The 21,790-nt window shown below is 29.4% G+C and overlaps 7 protein-coding genes across 7 annotated transcripts; 3 read left to right on the top strand and 4 right to left on the bottom strand.

Moving 5' to 3' along the window:
- Position 1: 1 nt before the first annotated feature.
- PNS1 (Pns1p) lies at positions 2–1,561 on the bottom strand (the record flags this gene model as incomplete). The annotated part of the gene is made up of 1 exon (XM_011276120.1): positions 2–1,561. The coding sequence occupies one exon, from the start codon at positions 1,559–1,561 to the stop codon at positions 2–4; it is 1,560 nt and encodes a 519-aa protein (XP_011274422.1).
- A 334-nt stretch (positions 1,562–1,895) lies between these two features.
- BN7_3270 (CIA30 family protein) lies at positions 1,896–2,868 on the top strand (the record flags this gene model as incomplete). The annotated part of the gene is made up of 2 exons (XM_011276119.1): positions 1,896–1,911; positions 2,183–2,868. The coding sequence occupies 2 exons, from the start codon at positions 1,896–1,898 to the stop codon at positions 2,866–2,868; spliced, it is 702 nt and encodes a 233-aa protein (XP_011274421.1).
- Positions 2,869–3,746: 878 nt separating this feature from the next.
- BN7_3269 (40S ribosomal protein eS4) lies at positions 3,747–4,478 on the top strand (the record flags this gene model as incomplete). Its single annotated transcript, XM_011276118.1, has 1 exon — positions 3,747–4,478. The coding sequence occupies one exon, from the start codon at positions 3,747–3,749 to the stop codon at positions 4,476–4,478; it is 732 nt and encodes a 243-aa protein (XP_011274420.1).
- Positions 4,479–16,338: 11,860 nt separating this feature from the next.
- ISN1 (IMP 5'-nucleotidase) lies at positions 16,339–17,379 on the top strand (the record flags this gene model as incomplete). Its single annotated transcript, XM_011276117.1, has 1 exon — positions 16,339–17,379. One exon carries the CDS (start codon positions 16,339–16,341, stop codon positions 17,377–17,379), a length of 1,041 nt encoding a protein of 346 aa, XP_011274419.1.
- Positions 17,380–17,459: 80 nt separating this feature from the next.
- BN7_3267 (uncharacterized protein) lies at positions 17,460–18,680 on the bottom strand (the record flags this gene model as incomplete). The annotated part of the gene is made up of 1 exon (XM_011276116.1): positions 17,460–18,680. The coding sequence occupies one exon, from the start codon at positions 18,678–18,680 to the stop codon at positions 17,460–17,462; it is 1,221 nt and encodes a 406-aa protein (XP_011274418.1).
- Positions 18,681–19,107: 427 nt separating this feature from the next.
- BN7_3266 (uncharacterized protein) lies at positions 19,108–19,467 on the bottom strand (the record flags this gene model as incomplete). The annotated part of the gene is made up of 1 exon (XM_011276115.1): positions 19,108–19,467. One exon carries the CDS (start codon positions 19,465–19,467, stop codon positions 19,108–19,110), a length of 360 nt encoding a protein of 119 aa, XP_011274417.1.
- A 668-nt stretch (positions 19,468–20,135) lies between these two features.
- Positions 20,136–21,605, bottom strand: BN7_3265 (uncharacterized protein; the record flags this gene model as incomplete). Its single annotated transcript, XM_011276114.1, has 1 exon — positions 20,136–21,605. The coding sequence occupies one exon, from the start codon at positions 21,603–21,605 to the stop codon at positions 20,136–20,138; it is 1,470 nt and encodes a 489-aa protein (XP_011274416.1).
- Between the last annotated feature and the right edge of the window lie 185 nt (positions 21,606–21,790).

Raw genomic sequence — 21,790 nt, 5'->3', positions numbered from 1 at the left:
TTTATCTTGATCTTAATTTATCAAAAACATTTGGATAAGTTTCAGCAATTTTATTAAATCTATTTGGATAACTTTGTTGATAAACTTCAGGATCACGAGCTAAAGCAATGAAAAAAGTTGAAGTACCAGATCTTAAAGGTTGAGTAACAATATTTGAAATTTGCATAGCAATTGTAAAAGTAAATGCAACAACTGGGGCATAAAATGTACCTTCTGAATTATATTCAGGTTTTGTTAATCTAACATATAAAAATGCTAATAAAGCACAAGTATAAGCATTAAATAATGCATAAAATCCTAATGCAGTACCAACTAAACATTGATTAACTAAAGCATCAATACCCTTTTGTCTAATTAAATGCCATGTTGCCTTTGCTGAACTAATATAACTTTCACCATATAATGCAATATAAGAATAAGCATATTGATTAAAGAAACGAGCTAACCATTCAATAATGTTTAATAAGATATCCAAGATTAAATAACCACATTGAGCACAATTTTCTCCAGCAGCTGAAGCATTTTGACGTAAGATATTTAAACCTTGTTTTAATAAATCAATAAATGTAACAATTAAAGAACCAAAACAAATTGAACCAAATGAATAAGTCATAGCTCTTTTGAAAGCACCAGAAGCTGGATGTTTTGGTTGACCTTGATCAGATTGTGATAAATAATACCAAGTACCATAAATACCTGAAATTGTAACATGAATAACATTTCTAATAACTTCAGTAATATAATAACCTGCAAAGAAAACAAAAACTAATATACCAATTAATTTACCTTTTGAACAACCACCACCTGAAACTGAACAACCTTCATTTGATTGTTTTGGATCATATTTCATATAAGTTGCAACAACAACTGCACTAAATAATATTGAAAAGACACCAGAAACTAATAAACCTAATGCAGAAACAATTAATGAAGATTTATAATTCTTCATAACATCAATAACTGTAACTAAAACTTCTGCAGAAAATGGAATTCTTGATCTCATACTCCAATAACACCAAGCAGAAATTAATGTAAAAACTAAGAAAACAACAGCTGCAGAATAATAATGCATAACAAAATAAGCAATTGCAGTACCAATACCCATAATAATATTAACAATAATACCAGTTGTAATGAAACCTTTTGGATGAATTCTTGCAAATGCTAAAGTTGAAGCTGCAATAATTAAAGCAACAACAATAACAAATACAAATAAAATAACAGTATTTGTATTTAAAGTAAAACTTGAAGTATTATTATAAATACCTGAACCTTGTTGAGCATAAGTTTGAGCATAACCTCTTAAAGTTAAAGCTGCAACTGCAATAAATCCAGCAACAACAGCTAAAAAGAAGATTGTAAAAGGAATATCATTCCATTTTGGTTTTTCAACTTGGAAAGCTTCATCAAATGTTTGACCTTGAGGATTTGGTAAACCTTGTTTTTCATCACCATAGTAATTATTATTATCTGGTTCACCTTGATATTCATGTGGTTGAACAAAAGGGTCTTGATTTTGACCTTGTTGGCCTTGATTTTGATTTTGATTGAATAATGGCATGACCTCTAATACCTTTAATATCCTTTCAATTGATTAAATTAGATTAATATCTGTAATTTTATTTTTGACAGAACAATAATGCAGGTGTTATAGTTTGGGTATAAGACACAAAAAAACAATTATTCTCAATTCTATATGAATATTGGTCTTTGATAAACTAACCAGAATATACCTTTCTAATCAAACAAAAAAAAAATTAAATTCCTTGCAATTGAATTGATAATCAAGATCTAATTAACCTTAAAAAGCTTGAATTTAAATTGTAATTGCTCTTTTGTTTTCATTTTAATAGCAAATATTCAAATTCCAAAGTACCTGAAACTAGCAGATGAGCATGGTAAGAAAAACTGGTACAAATCCCAAAAGAGTAAACATTGACAAAACGGGAAATGGTTATATATCTCAGTGGCCCTGGTCTTTTCTCCCGCGAAATTTGGTAATTCCGCTTATTACATTGTATGGAGAAGTAAAAGTGGTGTCAAATATCAAGATTCAACAAAGATCAAATTGATTGTCTTGATTGTCCAATTGATTGTTCAATTAGATCAAGATCATGTTAAAACATCTTTTCAAACAGGTTAAACAAGGTATGTGATCTCAAATCTTTTGTGTTGATATTAGTTAAACTAATAATTATCCCAGTTATTGAACCAGAAACAATACAACCTTTTAAACAAATTCTTGATTTTAAAAGACCAAATGAATTATCCAAAGTATTGGTAAGATCTGATCAAGAACTTGGTGGATTCAGTACTGCACATTTAGATATTGTTGAAAATAAAGTTGCACATTTCCATGGGAATTTAAATTTAGATCCACCACCAAATCGTCCAGATGTAATGTTTAGTGGATATGCAATGTTTAGAACCAAGGATCAAGAAAATGATTTATTTGGTAGACCTAAATTTTGGGATTGGGAACCTTATCATCATGTTGAATTAAGAGTTAAAGGGGACACTAGGAAATATTTTGTTAACATTCAAGCTGATACTGGATTATTAACTGATATTTATCAACATCGATTATTTTTAAATAATCCAGGAAATTGGGAAACTGTTGTTATACCAATTGATGATTTTATCTTAACAAATTGGGGGAATATTCAAGAACAATCTGCTATTGAAAGAGAACGTATTAAAACCATTGGAATTGGATTATTAGATAAACAATTTGGTCCATTCAATTTATATATTGATTATATTAAAGTATTAACTCGTGATGGTGTTTCAACAAGAGTTAAGAGTGAAATTGCAGCAAAAGAACGTGAAGAGTCTGATGCTCCTGATTTTGGGAATGCTAGAATTTGAATGGTTTATTTTGCCACCAAACTTATATTTATGTATTTATTTATTTATTCAAAACAAATTTAACCGCTGAGACCGGTAACAATAATACAAATTGTAAGCCCTATAAATGTCACATGACTATCGTTACAAGCCCTAATATATGTGACTGTGGTGTTCAGATGTCCAAATACCCACCTGGTAAGCACAGCACAAACAACTTTCAAAAACACAAAACACCAAACAAAAGTTCACGAACCCACAACTCTGTTATTCGCGAAAATAAGCACTACTATCGTGAAAAAATTTGTATGGCGTGTCCCTTACCGGTGTTTGCTGGGAGGAATTTTGGTATGGTAGTTGGTTGAATTATCAAAAGATAATAAGGAAAAAAATTACCTTCATTTGAAATATTAGTTTGAAAGAGTAGCTAATAACCCTCAAGAAATTATACAAAAATGGCTAGAGGACCGTAAGTGGAATCAAGATATATTGGGAATTGGATTATGAAGAGGAAGATTATATTACTTTTGGAAGAATTATGGATTGTTAATATGTTATTATCATTGATTTATTGAAGAGTTTTCAAACAACAAAAATGAGATTTTAATTAAGGAATGAATAGATCAAGAGAATAGAGATCATAGAATAATGAAAAGAAGAAGGAATCAGTTTTTAGAAAGATAGTCAGAGATCAAATATCACTTGAAATACTGAACTTTAAATGAATTTTCACATATATCAAGATTCACTAGAATATAAACTTATAGTTTAGTCAACATATTACAAAAGATCAAACCTCCTTTAACAATCACATTCCATATCAATAACTAAAGTACAAATACTAACATAATTCAAATAGAAAGAAACATCTTAAACGTCTTGCAGCTCCATCCCATTGGATGTTGGACAAGTTAAGTGGTACTTATGCTCCACGTCCATCTGCTGGTCCACATAAATTAAGAGAATCATTACCATTAGTTGTTTTCTTAAGAAACCGTTTAAAATATGCCTTAAACGGTCGTGAAGTTAAAGCTATTTTAATGCAACGTCATGTTAAAGTTGATGGTAAAGTTAGAACTGATGCTACTTTCCCATCTGGTTTTATGGATGTTATTTCATTAGAAGCTACTAATGAAAATTTCAGATTAGTTTATGATGTTAAAGGTAGATTTGCTGTTCATAGAATTTCTGATGAAGAAGCTTCTTATAAATTAGGTAAAGTTAAACAAGTTGCTTTAGGTAAAAGAGGTGTTCCATATGTTGTTACTCATGATGGTAGAACTATTCGTTATCCAGATCCAGCTATTAAAATTAATGATACTGTTAAAATTGATTTAGAATCTGGTAAAATTACTGATTTTATTAAATTTGATACTGGTAAATTAGTTTATGTTACTGGTGGTCGTAACTTGGGTCGTGTTGGTGTTATTACTCACCGTGAACGTCATGAAGGTGGTTTTGATTTAGTTCATATTAAAGATTCTTTAGAAAACACTTTTGTTACTAGATTACAAAATGTTTTCGTTATTGGTGAACCAGGTAAACCATACATTTCATTACCAAAAGGTAAAGGTATTAAATTATCAATTTCTGAAGAACGTGATCGTAGAAGAGCTCAATCAGGTTTATAAATTGATTAAAAACTTAAATAACCTTTATATATTTTGATATAATGTCATAAAAAAAAATTATTTCGTTTGTTATAAGATAATGATATTGTAGAGTATGTACTACGAGAATATACTGTATGAGAAAAAGTAATACACTATTTGAATTCAAATCTGATCAATATATCAATGTCCTGTAAAGAACACTTCAAAATGAATCAAAGATAAGAATCAATAAGTGATCATATATTGATATGGTTAATAATTATATTGAAAGGCCATAATGGTTTAATTACCCCTTAACAGCTCTTAACATCCATAATTTTAGAACTAGCAAATAAAATCAAACTGCTTCGAAAATACATTGGTAAGCTAATATACTTAGTAACAACCTGTCGTTCAGAAGGTAGCTATGTTATATGTACAATTGTAGCTTCTTGTAGTTAAGCTGTGGTAATAATCATGGTAAAAGTCAGAAAGTAATCTTTTGTTTTCTTGAATCGATTGCGATATTTTGTGTTATGTAATCATATATAAAATTAAACCATATCAATGTTCAAGATTTAGTACAATTAATCCTCATCTCAGTGTATGTTGTTGATCTTATTACATCTACATTTCATTTCGAAATCAGTTTAGTCAAAAAAGAATCAAATGAATCTCATTAAAGTTGATCATTAACTCAATAACCTCGAGAGGTATATCATCAATGAATCCAAACTAAAAGTATTGAAACACTGTATATTGTTATATTGATGAAATATTGTTATATTGTATTAAAATATATTGTCATAATATCATATCATCAGTATCTAAAACACACATAAAAGGTACTAAAATATACACATCTCCAATAACAATACTTTCAGAAAAAGCGCATTTAGGGAAGAAAACAAATCAGGATTCAGCACCTAGTACTGTTAGTTAGTTCAGTACTGTTAGTTAGTTCTGGATAGCTTAAGATGAAATCCAATGGTGAAAATAATGAAGCCTTTAATGCAAATGGTGAGAATGTAGTTCCAGTGGTTCAAGATAGACCCCTATGTCGCTGATTACAACTATAAGATTATTTCAATTGAATGAAAAATATTTGAAATTTTTGTACTGTATTACATAATGACTATAAGTAACCAATTAAGCTTGTTCTTAATATGGTCGATTATATTACCAGAATTTTACATAGTATATAGCTATAGGATTAATTTTGAAAGTCTACAACTCACTTGAAAGTACGTAGGATTGAAAAAGTCATCACGATCTATTGAATTCAAATCTGATCATTATATAATTGTCTTGTAAATGACAAGTAATTCAAATGAATCAAAGATATGAATCAATTAGCTGTAGGATCATTTATTAATGATTCAATTGATTATATTGTGGGCCTAAGTGGGTATGCTAATTAGCCTTTAACTAAATCTATCCTCAACTTTTATAATCACTGAATTCCCATATTAACAATCATTTAATCAAAAATATGAATATAGAAATACTAGAACACAATTACTATAAAAATATAATCACATCTTTTTACGGAAAAAACGTTCATCAAATCTGTTATATTGATCAGAATGAACATCACGGATTCACTAAATAATACCAAATCGCCCATAAATATAAGATCTCGTTTTGTTTGATATTTGATTTTTGGAGTTGATCATTCAAAATATGTAGCTTTTAAACGTCGACGATTTTTATAAAATTAATTCTATTTTTTGTGCGCGCGCTGTATATGATTTTTTGTTATATAATACATTAAAATTTAAAAATTTAATAATGATAATATCATAATGTATAGTCAATATTTATCAGCTGTTTGATCATTGATCAATATCCCGCTTTTATTTCGATAGTGAGTAAATAATAGTTGACATGCATGTATGAGCTAAACTACAGTTCATTTGATAAAAATTGGAAATGAATCTCATTAAAGTTGATCAATAAATCAATCCCTGATTAAGGATTTCATCAAAGAATCTAAACTTCAAATTGAAACATTGTGTATTCATGTACCATGGGATATCCATCGTGTATATAAGACTACCCATTGATACTTGATTAAATCATTGCTTGAAATGGGCACCGAATTTTAGCGTACTCTATTATCAAAGATATCTGCAATAACTATCAATTCACTATTGAAAACATAGACGAAGTAAAAACTGACTCATTATATATAAAGAACTTAACCCGGTATCATAAACAATTGACATACCAAGAGCTCAAAAATTCCACCAACTAGTAGATTTAACGTCTGGTTACCATCAATATGCAAATGAACAATGTTCGAATGTTAGTTGGGCACTTTGCAGATGAGAACTACAATTTTCAAAAAAAAAATCCTTCGTACGAGTATTACATAACCAATATGGGTACATACAGCTTTAAGTACTACAGATCACAATGATATTTTAAAACAAAGGATAGTTTATTGAATTCAAATCTGATCATTATATAGATATAACACTCGAAGAATATGGTTCAAATGAATCAAAGATAAGAATCAATATTATATTTTTATATTAGATTGAAATGTCAACATATATATAGTGTTCAGTGTTCAACGTTCCACATATATTAATAAACATATGATGTCAACATATTTTGTAACAACAAATGAAATTTCGAGCATACCCACTGAATCCACAAGACACCGTAGTTGTAGTTTTTTGTTCTTTGTTGAAGATGTTCTCAAAAGAAGCATTGTCCAACATGCTGACGATACACATGTTATCTTCTCATTCAAATAATAAATTCACCATAGAAGAGGAGCTGAACTTTGAAACAGTTGAATCAATACATGATTATTAAACAGAATAATGTGGTCAAAATTATCAAGCTAGATTGTTAAGATGGTTAAAGAATCAAAATCTTTTCCGTGAAATTCATAAAATGGCCGCCCCCAGATTCAATAGAGATTATGTAACACAAAAGATTATGGACACGTCGATGTAAACTAGTCAGTTACTTTCAATTATATTGTTAGCCATTACCCATTTATTTCTTCTAGTAGGCGTTGCATGGTTAATATGGAGATGTATGTGATTTGATCTTATAACTTCGCTACAATTCTTTCATTGAAAATATTGAAAATGAAACTCATCAAAGTTGATCAATAATTTTATCCCTTGAAAAGGACTTCATCAAAGAATCTAAACTTCAAGTATTGAAACAATGTATATTGTACCATAGGATATCCATTTTATATATAGAAGACTACCCATACTGATACTTAGATACCTTATTGCTTGGAATTGGTCTGCTCCAGTGGACTGTATAACCAAAAATCTTTTTACAATAAGTACCATCAATTCATTTCTAGTATGAAGCATCAAGTTTGAAGAACAAAATAATAGTACAATGTCCCATATTTAGAAGAAAATAAACTCAAATCCACTAAATAAAGGTTGCCAGAAAAATGGTCAGAAAAAATAAAAAGTTACAAAACAATCCCTATTAACATAACAAAATATGACTCTTTACAGAATATATCGTGCTGTGCATGGTTCAAGATTCACTGATCCTCCATCTTCAGTTTTTTTTAAAAAATGCGTCTTACGAGATCGAGTATTACATTTAACCCATACTTCATTAAGTACTACAGAACAATTGACATAAAAAAACAAAAAATAGTTTATTGAATTCAAATCTGATCATTATTTAGATATCCCATCTCAGGAATATAGTTCAAATGAATCAAAGATAAGAATCAATAAAACTTGAGTTTATATTGACCAAGGTTAACATATTATCACTTATATATGATCTAACCATCTAACAAATATAAAAGTATATTGTAGGTGAGTTTTGGAAAAAACTTCACACATAGGATGAGATGTAGGATTTGCCGAACTGACGTAATAGAAATAAGTCCAATCGAGAATACAATTATCTATCACTGTTCCTTAACCTGAATTATCAGCAATTGACAAACTTTTTAAGAGGTAAGTGAAAGTGAAGAAGTGGTAAAGAATTAACAAAAGTTGTTGTAAATTCAAAAAGTTGCTAATTAAATGACAACTGCCCGCGCGCGAAATTTAATCGAGATGATGACGTAATGTACTATGTGTAACCCTGTATACCGTATAGTATATACCTATGAATTTTAATGTTATTTGTTTTGAATTCAATTAATTGTTATATTAACTTTGATAGTTCTTTATAATTTATATACTTATCATATCTCTCATTAGCTATCTCAATACCTAATTATTGCAAAAGAAGAATATTATTAAATCTCAAATTCAAATTGATCATAAACAAAAACCCCTGAAAGGTTATTCATGAATCTTATAACTTGAAGTTTATATTGAAACAAGTTACGTCTGTATATCACTTCAACATGGGGGATATATATACCCATGTATGTAGCTGGTAATATGTATATATATCCAGTAACAACTGATTAGATTATGACGTATACTACGATATATATTGAGAAAAAAAAACAACACCATTCAAATTCAAATCTGATCAATATATCAATGTCCTTTAAGGAACATTTCAAACTGAATCAAAGATAAGAATCAATAATTTATAAGTGATCAATATATATTGATATGGTTTAATTATACTGTAAGGCCATAAAGGTTTAAGGTACCCCTTAACCCTTAACAGCTCCGAACATCCAATATAATTAATTGTTTAACTCGCAAACAGAGTAAAGCTATTTCAGCAATATTATATGGGTAACTTGATAAACTTGGTAAAAATCGTTCAGAATTGGTGAGACAATTAGTATTTATATGGTAACTTTGAAATTAAAATTATTTGATAACAGCGTTGTATAAGTTTATAAATTTGTAATAATGATTAGAGCTTAGGAATTTTGCTTTTCGATTACAATCGAAATTGCGATAATTATATATAATATTTTGTGTTATGTAATCAGATATGAGATGGAACTCCATAGTTCCTATGATACGGTACTCAAGATTTCTTTTAATACAATTTAATTATCTCAGCTTGAACTTCATCAGTGTATATATTATATATCGACTTTAGTATTATTCACTACATATTTCCTTTTGGATTCAATTTGTTCGAAAAAAGAATCAAATGAATCTCATTAAAGTTGATCAATAAATCTATCCCTAGGGATTTCATCAATGAATCTAAACTAAAAGTATTGAAACATTGTATATCATATTGATGAAATGTTATATAATTGTCTTAAAATATATTATAATAATATCATCAGTATCAGCTAGAACACATTATATCACAAAAGGCTCAAGAAAAGAATAAGGATACTTCACAGACGGATTCTATAACACGCCACGTCAAAAAGGCCCAAGACACAAGCTATAGAACATTAATAGTAGCACCGTAAATTTTTAGCTTATTGGATGTGGATATGCCGGTATTGAAAATTTAAATGCACTAGCTAATATTTCCAGAGATCATAAAAATTGTCTAGACCATATAAATCATTCACAATATATCAATTCCAGAATTACCCATGGATTATTCAACTTATAAATTTATATGGGATATTCACATAGATTATTCAACAAAACCATATAGATTTTAAAATTTATAACGATGTCAAGTTTGGATTAATTGACGACGTGAAAAAATTATAAAATATTAAAATTACGCGCTAAAATTCTTGTGTGTACCGTATTACATAATAACCATATTATTATATATTAATAACCAAACTTAACGTTGATATTTTTGGATATGATTAGTAGATTATATGATCTATATTTTACAACTTGGATGAACTTAAATTAAAAGTCTACAAATATCTCAAGTGTATATTTGAAATTGAAAAGTCAGCACACTATTGAATTCAAATCTGATCATTATAAACCTGTTTTGTATAACAAGTAATCCAAATGAATCAAAGATAAGAATCAATTAGTGGAAAAATCATTTATTAACATTGATCAATAGATTATATTGTGAGCTAGCTCTTAACCGTTTGGATTATAGCTGTTATATTCTTAACTTTTATAATCAATGAGTTATCTACCTTCAAGGAAGGCATCATTAATATCGAATCTTGATGTACCAAATATTAGAAGATCAGTCCATAATAAGATCAACTCGTAAGTATCCTTTATCAACCCTCTGAATTTTGAGGATATTGTTTATAAATCTCAAGAAATGAAAAGTACCATTCAATAGCACAAAAGAATTCAAAAAACCACTAAATATGACGTTTTCAATAAGTATAAGTACGTTAGATTGGTACTGATTACGTTTTGAAATTTGTTTTTCATCTCTAAATATATTTTGCACGCGCGCGGTCCCTACTAGCTGGCAGATATTATGTAATGGTCTATATTATTACATTAATATGATCTACTAGTCAATTTTTCTATAATATCCTTGATCGTTATCACTCAATTACTTCAAAAGGATGGCTAATAGCTGATTAAGTAGTGTTTATATAAACTGGGATACATTTCTCTGTTGAAATATTGAAAATGAATCTCATTAAAGTTGATCAATAAATTCATCCCTAGAAAAGGACTTCATCAAAGAATCTAAACTTCCAGTTGAAACATTGTATATTGTACCATAAGATATCCATCGTGTGTATAAGACTACCCATTGATACTTGATTAAATCATTGCTTGAAATGGGCACCGATTTTTAATGGGCACTGTTATCAAATATATCTGCAATAACTATCAATTCACTATTGGAACGAATCAATCATGGAAGAAGGACGATGTAGCAAATTATTCATTTCAAAAATATTATTTCAACACCCTGACCTTGAAAATATTTGGAGAATTATGAAATATAAACAATTATATGTCGACAAGCCAAGCAATCAATTTTTTCACCAACCTAGATTTGAAATCTGGTAACCATCAAAATGCAAATGAACAATGTTCGAATGTGTAGTTGGGTACTTTGCAGATGAGAACACCTTCGTTTATGAGTATTACATAATCAACAGGTACATACAACTTTAAGTACTACAGATAACAATGATATTTTAAAACAAAGAATAGTTAATTGAATTCAAATCTGATCATTATATAGATATCCCAATCAAAGAAGATGTTTCAAATGAATCAAAGATAAGAATCAATAGAACTCTATATTTATATTATAATGCAGTTAACATAAGTTATATAGTGGAATCATGTTTCAGCTTGTTTCAACTCCACGCTATATTTAAACCTTTATGATATCAATAAGCTGCAATAAATTATAATATGGTGAGAGTCAACAAATAGAAATACACGAGATGCACAATAATCTGCAGATTATAATACCAGCAGAGATGTATTAACGTCAATTGTAAAGCTGTAATTAAGCAGCAGCTATACAAGTGTAAAAATAAAAGGGATCATTTAATTCACCTGTTAATAAAAAAAATTCATAAATTGCGCGAAAAATGTTTTATATAATCGAGATTATGTAATATAATAGGCTATTAGTTATTAGTATATATAGCTATATAGACGTCGTCGACAACACTAACCAGAATCTTTTGTGTGCACTATGATATATGAATCTTTATGTGATCCTCATGTTAATTATTTAATTACAAGATGAATTCCTTATTAATTTGTACTAATTATGGCATGATCACATCCACTACAATATAATGTCTTTATATCCAAAAAAATCATTGAATCTCATTCAAATTGATCATAAACAAAACCCTTATAAGCAAATTTGGGTTATTCATGAATCGAAACCTGAAGTATTGAAACAAATGTGTATATCTGTACTTGAATGGGGTGTATATATACCTATGAAAGCCATTTAACACATAACACTAGTTGGAGCTCTAGTAATTGATATATCATAAACACCCTTATTCTAGTAATTAAAAATCAATTTAATTTCACTGTTATACCAAGAATTTTCAAAATGAAATTTCGAACTTAATAATATGATGCAACGAAACTGGGTTCACTAATTGTAACCAAATACGGCCCTTTCAGAATTAAAAACTCAAACAAGCTATGGAACTAATTAGCTTAATTGTTTGAATAAAATAACTTCATGTAATTCCCAACAGTTTATGAAGTACAATAGTGTACCACTACCAGCAGAAAATGCATTGCTAAACGGCAGAGCTGGTTTTTAAATTGCTTCTAGTGCTCGATGTTAGAACTTAGTACTTAGTACTCTGTAATGTGCATTCACAAAGCTTTTTATAAAATTTTCATCGTCGTATTACATAATCGAAATTCACAATATGTTACTCATAAACGTTGGTATTTATAGGTATGAAGTACTTCCTTTCGATTATTCAAGTATTTCTTTTAGAGTATATACAATATAACGTATAGGGACTTTAGATTAGGATAACTACGTATTTCCTTTGGAATTAGTTTGAACAAAAATGAATCAAATGAATCTCATTAAAGTTGATCATTAACTCAATAACCTCAGCAGGGTATATCATCAATGAATCTAAACTAAAAGTATTGAAACACTGTATATTGTATTGATTGATAAATATTACATTCTATAAAAATAAATTACTATAATCAACATCAAAAGTTAAAATTGAAAGGTTTTCATCTATGTCAAATAATGATTTTAATATCCTCAGAGGTAACACAAAGAACGGAAAAGGATTCTTCACAGACAAATTTTATAACATGCGACCAAAGAATGAGGCGTATAGGATCATAGCTAAAGAAGCTCATATAAATGTATTCCAATCAAACATCAATGACTTTCACAATATTTGCCAAAAAAATGGAATAGGTCACCATTGATATCAATAAAAATCAATCAAAACATAAACCAAGAAAGATGGCAAGTTTGTATTAAAGCTCATGCACTGAACGAAAAAATTACATGAAAATTAAATCAATTCTTGCGTTGTATTACATAATAACCAATTACATAATTCGACAAGATGACAAGCTATTCAATCAGCTATAGGCTATAGCGAGAACTTTACCTTAGCTACCATTTTAGATATTAATTTAGATAAATGTACTTGAGTTTAATTAAACAATTCATATATATGATCGAAGCATTCGAAAGCCTACAGATATTTTGAAACCATTTAGAATTGGAAAAGTCATCACACTATTATATTCAAATCTGATCATTATATGGTTGTCTTGTGTCACAAGTAATTCAAATGAATCAAAGATAAGAATCAATTATAGTGGGGTGTTCATTTATTAAAGATGATATTCAAATGATTAAATTGTAAGTTGGTAATTAGCCCTATAATGTAACTTTAACCTTGATAATCAATGATATATTTATATCTTTAATAATTATTTCACTGCGACATGATCATGATTATGAGTGATGAAAGATTCAAATACTTTAAAGGTACATATTGTACTGCAGTACGTCAGAGATGTTCTTCATGGATGATAATAAATAATATTTCAAGAAAAGGATCAACATATTTGCAAAAGATAAGAAGAACAAATACTTTATAATATACCCTTAAGTTTTAACCCTTATCTTAATGAAATGTCGATTGTTTATTTTGAGTACAAATTTGCGTGCGCGCGCCTACATAATTCTTGGTTATGTAATATATTAATAAGTGTAATGAAGAATGAATAGGGAATGAATCATACAAATTATTCAATTTTATATCGTTACCATTATCCTTTTATTACTTCTAGACTATGGTTGATGGTTGGTATCTGGACTACAATTTCTTAATTAAAAAATAATGAAAATGAATCTCATTGAAGTTGATCAATAACTCTATCCCTAAGGATTTCATCAAAGAATCTAAAACTTCAAATTGAAACATTGTATATTGTACCATATGATATCCATTTTGTGTATAAGATTACCCATATTGATACGTCTGGGATAAGTCATTGCTAGGAATTGGTTTGTTTCAGTGGAGTAGATAACCAAATCTCCCTTTGCAATAATTATCACATTTCCATAAGGAAAAACCAAAGATTTCTATTTCAGCCCAACGCATTGTGATAACCTCTCAAATAACCAATATTTAAGAGAATGCCTTTTACTCCACCACCAAATAAACTAGATGTAACGACAAAATTAATTTCCTGTAAATGAAAACATAGTTCTGTTATCAAAAGGTAACTGGGTGTTTCTCGATCCTTATCTTGACTTTTTTTAAGAAAACTAATTGAGATCTTTATATTACATAACCAGGTATATACTAATAACTATACTACAATTAAACAATGATTTCAGAAAACAAAGAATAGTTCATTAAATTCAAATCTGATCATTATATAGATATCCCTATCAAAGAATATGGTTCAAATGAATCAAAGATAAGAATCAATATAACTGTATAATTTATATTATATATGTTGACATATAGTGTATCGTCTTTTGATTGATCAACATTAAGTAACAATGCTTATGAAATCCTAATTAACCCAAATATTGAAACGGTTGATCCAAAGTCACATGTTGGTATCTTTATTGGATTTTCAATTTTATTACTCTGTGATAACCAAAAGGCCAAAATATCAAAACATGTAATATGTATATCTTGTATAAGAGAACGTCACTCAACAAACTCAATTTGAGAGAATTTTTGGCATGCAGAGAAAACGTATAAAAGATGTATAAAAAACCAAATCTTTCAGACTAATGATATTATTGTTGCTTGGTGGTCAGATCATGAGATGATGGAAAAGTCAGTCTGTTTTTTTCAAAATTCAAATTTTTATAAACTGGCGTACAAATTGAATTGAGATTATGTAACACAATAGATATAAATTTATAATAATTATCAAGTTCATCTTTTTGTTTGTAGTTTACTTAATTATAATATGTTTTATCGTATCAACTACAATTAATATTTTAAAATATCCAAGAAAATTCATTGAATCTTATCCAAATTGATCATAGACAAAACCCTTGAAAGGTTATTCATGAATCAAAATTTAAAGTATTGAAACAATGTGTTATGTATTACTTCAATGGGGATTTATGTAGACCTGTATATAAAACTTGGAATAACAATTGTTATATCTTATAAACACCCCATGAAATCATGACCAATTGATATATAATAAATTCATGAAGATGTAACAGCTCATGCAAATATATTGAAGAAATTTTATTTGGTCAATAAATCAGCAGTAATTCATGATGAAACTATTACCATTCTTCCAAGAATAACAAACAACTTTCAGCAATATTAAAACAAGTAATTTTCTATGTACTCATAAGAGGCAACGCAATCATTCACTAGTGCAAACAAATTTTAGAAAATTCAAGAAAAAATGTGGGATTTCAAATCCTTTTTATATTTCAATTTTCAACATTTTTATCGTATTACGTAATCCAAAAACCCACATCCGATTTAATTCCGCGGTACAGATTTTTGCTTTTGTTGACCCATAAATATTACAATCTCGAGAAAATTGAAATCTTGATTTGTATATAAATAAGTGTGATTTTGCTATTGAATCCAATAATTTAAATATTAAATATAGAATTATAGAATGTCTTCAAGGTATGTTTACCAAGTGTCAAGTTACTTAGGATTTCAGTACTAACCTTTTGATACAGATATAGAGTTGAATGTATGTGTGACCCACATGTGGTACCACGGTATCACCCCAGATCAAAGTATCCTAATAATTGAATATTATAGACTCATTAAAAGTCCATCGTAGAGATGGATTCATTGAATGGATTAAAGGTTTATTAGCAGTATGTATAACCCCAAGACCCCTTAGTTATTAGCTTTGGGGTTTCTGTGTTGGTTTTTGTGGAGTTTGTACTAATCCATTAATAGGTTCCTTTTGTTTTACATGCAGTTCAATCAGGTTCAAATACAATTGGTGATATTAAAACTACATCAGATGCTAGAAGACGTTATGCTGAGATTTTTTTCGATGTGGAAAAACTGATTCAAGATCAAAGTGAGTATAAAGTCAATCCTGAGCTATAATAATATACTAACAATAGCCTAGTATTAATGGATAGAAATGGTACACCACAATTAGGTAGATTACAACAGTTAGTCCCATCAATTTCTGGATTCTTTACTAAATTACCCTTGGAAAAAGCTTTTTATATCGAAGATGAACGTAGATCAATTAGTGTTCGTCGTCTTGTTGCACCAAGTTTTAATGATATTAGATTAATTTTAAACACTGCCCAAGCTTTAGCCTTAGCACAAAGCTCTACACCATTGAAACTTGTGACTTTTGATGGGGATGTTACATTATATGAAGATGGGAAATCTCTTGCACAAGATGCAAAAGTTGTTCCAAGGTTAATTAATTTATTATCAAAAGATATTATTGTTGGTGTTGTTACAGCAGCTGGTTATAATGAACCAAGTGGTGATAAATATTATGCAAGATTAAAAGGTCTTATTGATGCCATTGTTAATGATACAAACTTGACAAAGACTCAAAAAGAAAATTTTACAGTTATGGGTGGTGAATCAAATTATTTATTCCGTTATGATGATAACAAGCAAGGTTTACTTTGGGTTGACCCCAAGGAATGGTTATTAGAAACAATGGCAAGTTGGGATGAAACAGATATCTTAAACACTTTAGATTTGGCACAATCTACATTAAAAGGATTACAAAAATCACTCAACTTACCTGCATACGTTATTAGAAAACATAGAGGTGTTGGACTTGTCCCTAATGAAGGTATAAAATTATCTAGAGAACAATTAGAAGAAGTTGTCCTTTCAACTCAAAAAAGATTAGAAATTTCTCAATCTGCTCAACGTATTAAATTCTGTGCTTTTGATGGTGGTGCTGATGTTTGGGTTGATATTGCTTCAAAAGATTTAGGTGTTGAATCTTTACAAAGATATTTTGGTAATATTAAACCTAATCAAACCCTACATATTGGTGATCAATTTTCAAGTGTTGGTTCTAATGATTTTAAAGCAAGATTGGCTGGATGTACTGTATGGATTGCAAATCCTGAAGAAACTGTTCAGGTATTGGATGATTTAGATAAATATATGATTGAAGAAGAAGCATTTAGATAAATAAACTTTTATTCTATATATAGATATAATTATATATACCTCAATTAAATAATAAATACATGTTTTTTATGTTCCTATATCTAAAGCATCAATTTTGAAATCTCATCTTCAAAACTTAACACAACTTCATCCAATTCATCTTCCCTAAATCTAAAATCAACATCATCCAATATCCCCAAGATATAAAAAACCAACCAATTCATTGTCAGCCCCTCATCATAAAAATTAACAACTTTATACCGTATCTCAGGATCTGATCCCTGGTTATTATCATATCCAATACCTTTAGGAAACAAAAAAATCAAGATTAGATGGTTTAAATTAGTTAAAACGCCAATCCTTGTATTTTGGGAAATTAAACATGATATCAGGTTTTGTAATGGTTTTAAATCATTTGGATTGGTTAGGAAATCATAATCTAGATCTGGGGAGTTATCAAATTGGATTAATATGGTTTGGGTTTTGATGTGTAATTGTATGATGTTTATGAAATTTTGGGGAGTTATGGTCTGAGAAAGGTTCGGTTTGGTTGAAGTTGTGTGAGTTTCTAAGGGATTGGTAGATGTTGTTATGGGCGATCCAAATCCTTGGAATATTATTTGGAAAGCTTTGATATATCTATTGAACCAAGTTTTCATTTCATTCAAATTTTCAAAAATGGGTATGGATCTTTGTAATAATTTTAAGATTTGATCATCTTGGTTTTGAATAGACTGAATTTGAGGGATTAATAAACTTTGTTGTTTTTCATAATTATGATTCAAAAGATTATAATCATGATTGAAAAAAATAAAGATCATGTACAATAATTCACTTTTTTCTATACTTTTTAAATTCCCATAACGTAATTTATCAACCAAACTTTGATTAAACTTCTGGATTTCCAAAGTTTCAATCTCATTATATTCAATATCTAATCCTTGTATACCACCTCTTTGATACTGGTTTTTAGCTTTGAGAATCTCATCATCAATATACTTATCCCATGATTGAATAACTTTATTTGATAAAACAGACTTAAGGCTGGGACATATATGTTGTTTAGCTATCTGTGGGCTATAATACATTGATCCATTTGACATACAAAGTTTAATCAGATTCAAATTGTTCTCAATACAAAAATCCAAGTTTGAGGATAATAAATTTGATATAATTTCTGATTGAATTGATGATAATCCAAGGCTTAATTCCATAGTTTTTGAAGTTTTGGAGTGTGTGATTAAATATTGAAGAACTTCCTCATCTTCAAGTGTATGAATATTTGCCTCTATACTTGACGTGACATTATTCATATCAGTCATATCTCATGGTGTGGTCTGCGTGATTTTGAGATTCTGACTTGATTCTGTTTAATGATGGGTATTAAATTTTAATTTTATTCTGAAAAATACGCGAATTTTTTATATCGGATATTTGCGCCTTATCTATAGAGTCGTATCATACACTAGAGAACTTAGAAGGACATAAATTGTGATACTACAAATGATGCGAATAGCTCTACTGAAAGTTAGATCTGATATACAGGACCGTTTTTTATACTCCGGGGGTTCTGTTTGATGTCGTCATATTTTCCAAATGATTGTTTCGTGAGGGGCATGAGCGTTTAAATTTAAAGTTGTCTAATGTTTAGAAAGAATTTCTACAATATTAACCAAACTGAGACTTGAATGACTTTTATTTGAAAATTTATAGTGTATTATCAACAGACAGCTAATTAGTTCTAATAACTTAAGCCTTTCGGATAACCCAGAAAGCGTGAGCGTAAGCATCTTCACCACCTTTAACTTCAAAAGTAATAGTAGCACCCTTGTCTAATAAGATAACATCACCAACTTGAGCTTCAATAGCTTGTCCAGTTTCATCAGATAAGTGGAAAGTACCATTGTGAACTTCAGTAATTATTTTGAACTCATCAGCATCGTAAGTATGAACTAATGGCTCACCTGGGATAACTTTGAAGAAACCAGCTTTGATTCTTTGGTCGTCTGTAGCGTTTGAAGCAAGGGTTTCACCTAAGAATGAGTTAGCTGAACGTCTTGGTAGTAAAATATCGTAACCTTCAATTTTTGGGACGAGAGCTAGTGGCATTTTGAACTGACTTATATTTGTATCAACTAATCTATTGTATAGATGATGATGATGAATGGCATGAAGTTGAAACGGATCAATTGAGAGAGGAATTGACCAGTCTTTTATACTCAAATCTAGTTGATACTCATCTCACTATTCCTCGCTGTTGGTTCTTTCTCACTAGATTAGCCATTGTGCTCTCATGAATTGTACATCTTCACTTGGATCGAGATGATTTCATTGTTGGAGCGTTGGAGTTGGATTTCCTTTGCTTACACAATGCGACTGAGTCTGTTATCAATGCGGACTAAAAACCCATCACCTATAAACTCACAAAGTTTCGAGTTGTCCACTTAAAATCTACTAAAACTCATTGGTAATCAGGGATTATATACTTCAAAGTACGCCATTTGTGATTTGAAGCGTATAGCATTGACCAGTGAATTTACTTATTTTCCACGGAAGAAATTTATGGCAGATGTAGGGATTAGACCTCCGCAATCATGTACCATCGATTTAAAGTTCAATTGAAGATAAATTTCAACAGTGACAAGCTAGCTACACTAGTAATCTCTAGATGACATCTTGTATCTATTATATATGAGCCAGTTGCAATTCTAAAAGTATACTAGCTTAAATTGAATTAAACTTGTCCAATACATTTGTATAATCAATTGACGCATAATTTAGACAGATTTTGGTTTATTCAACAAAGTTAAATGAGGTTTATACTTGTACATGTTTGTAACAGGCCTGTATTTTCCTGTTTGACTTTTAAGAATATCCTTTGTCTCTTGAAAATCTGTCATTCCACTAATAAATAAGGAAGTATCAGTATCTTTGAAAAGTTTATTAGATGATAATAATCCAACCATCAATTTGATAAGTGATGTGACTTCATTTTCAGAGGCAAATCTTCTATTTCGGATCTTGATGTTATGTGAAGCAATTGCACCATCAATTTTAAACTGTGGTCCATTAAATTCTGGAGATTGTGTGATTTGATCAAGTGATAATACATATTTCTTGTATGGATGATTCATACGAAGTTCACGATCTGTAGATATCTTTAATAATTCACTTCTTTGACCAGATTCATAAGATTTGAAAAGTTCAGAAAGATGTATCAATTCATTGAAATAAACTTTGTTAGGGAAAATTTCATTTGCTGTATTGTAAGGTATTTTGCTAAAACTATGAGCATCAAAATTTTTAGAAAGTCCTAATTTAGGAGCTCCCCATCTACCTTCTCTATTGTGGAAAAGTTGGTGTGAATCTGGTCCATAAAAGAAATCATCTGCTTTGACTTGTGTTTTTGAAGATAGGCTACCATTTCCCAATGATCTTCCGTAATATTCCAACACAGTGTAAATCTCAGAATCATAGATCAATTCTTTATACCCATGTAATATTGAGATGTCAATATTAATAGATTTCCAGTGTTTCATTGAATCAGGATTATTGAGTACATGATAAACTAGGTGTTTGATTTCTTCATAATCTGTGATAACTAATGTTTTCTTGTCAGCTTTGGCACCAGCGATTTCATCACGAATACTTTTTGGAACATCATAATCAACATCTAAAAATTCATATTCAAAATTAAAACTTTCCAAATTTCTTTCATAAATTGAATAAGAATCACATGGCTTATCAGGAAAATCTGGACCTTCTCTTAAGAAACAGGCATCATTTTGTCTCATTTTATGAGTAGAACTTACCACTAATAATAATTGCAAGTTTTCGTATCCAACACCACAATAAGCATATGGTGCCAACTCTTTGTGAAAACATTTGTTAATTGAAGGAACTTCCATTCTAGCACAACCCTTTTGCATAATTATTTTCCAAATTTCTATGGGAAAAGGGCCTAAGAATGTTTCTTCTTTGGTAGTTTCTTTTGCTTCATTTAAAAATTTCAAACGTTGTTTAGAATAATAAATCAATGGGAAGAGTGATGTTTTGAACTTCCAATATTTTAGTAAAGCTGGTCTCACAGTTTCAAGCCAAATTCTTTTATTTAGATTAGTTTTATTATCTCTAATCTCCACTTGATTTAAATTGAAATATTCATTTTCAAGACGTTCGATATCATTAACCAAATTTTCACGTTCTAAATTAGCATCTTTTAACGGGGCTTTTATATCTGTTGTCATTTTGAAATATACAAAGCTTTGTTGAATAATTTGATGTGGAATGGTATAGCTATATGTCTGAACTGTATGGTACTTTAAAGCTATTATATGAACTTAAAGAATTTGCTTTTAAAAATATCCATACTTTATATTGGGAATTATAAATATAAGTTAAGTTACTCTCAGCATTTTAAAACTTTTGAGGA

Source organism: Wickerhamomyces ciferrii, contig 00088 (genome assembly GCF_000313485.1).
Source record: "Wickerhamomyces ciferrii WGS project CAIF00000000 data, strain NRRL Y-1031 F-60-10, contig 00088, whole genome shotgun sequence".
In the NCBI taxonomy this organism is placed as follows: domain Eukaryota; kingdom Fungi; phylum Ascomycota; class Saccharomycetes; order Phaffomycetales; family Wickerhamomycetaceae; genus Hansenula; species Hansenula ciferrii.
This window is presented reverse-complemented; position numbering and strand designations above follow the sequence as displayed.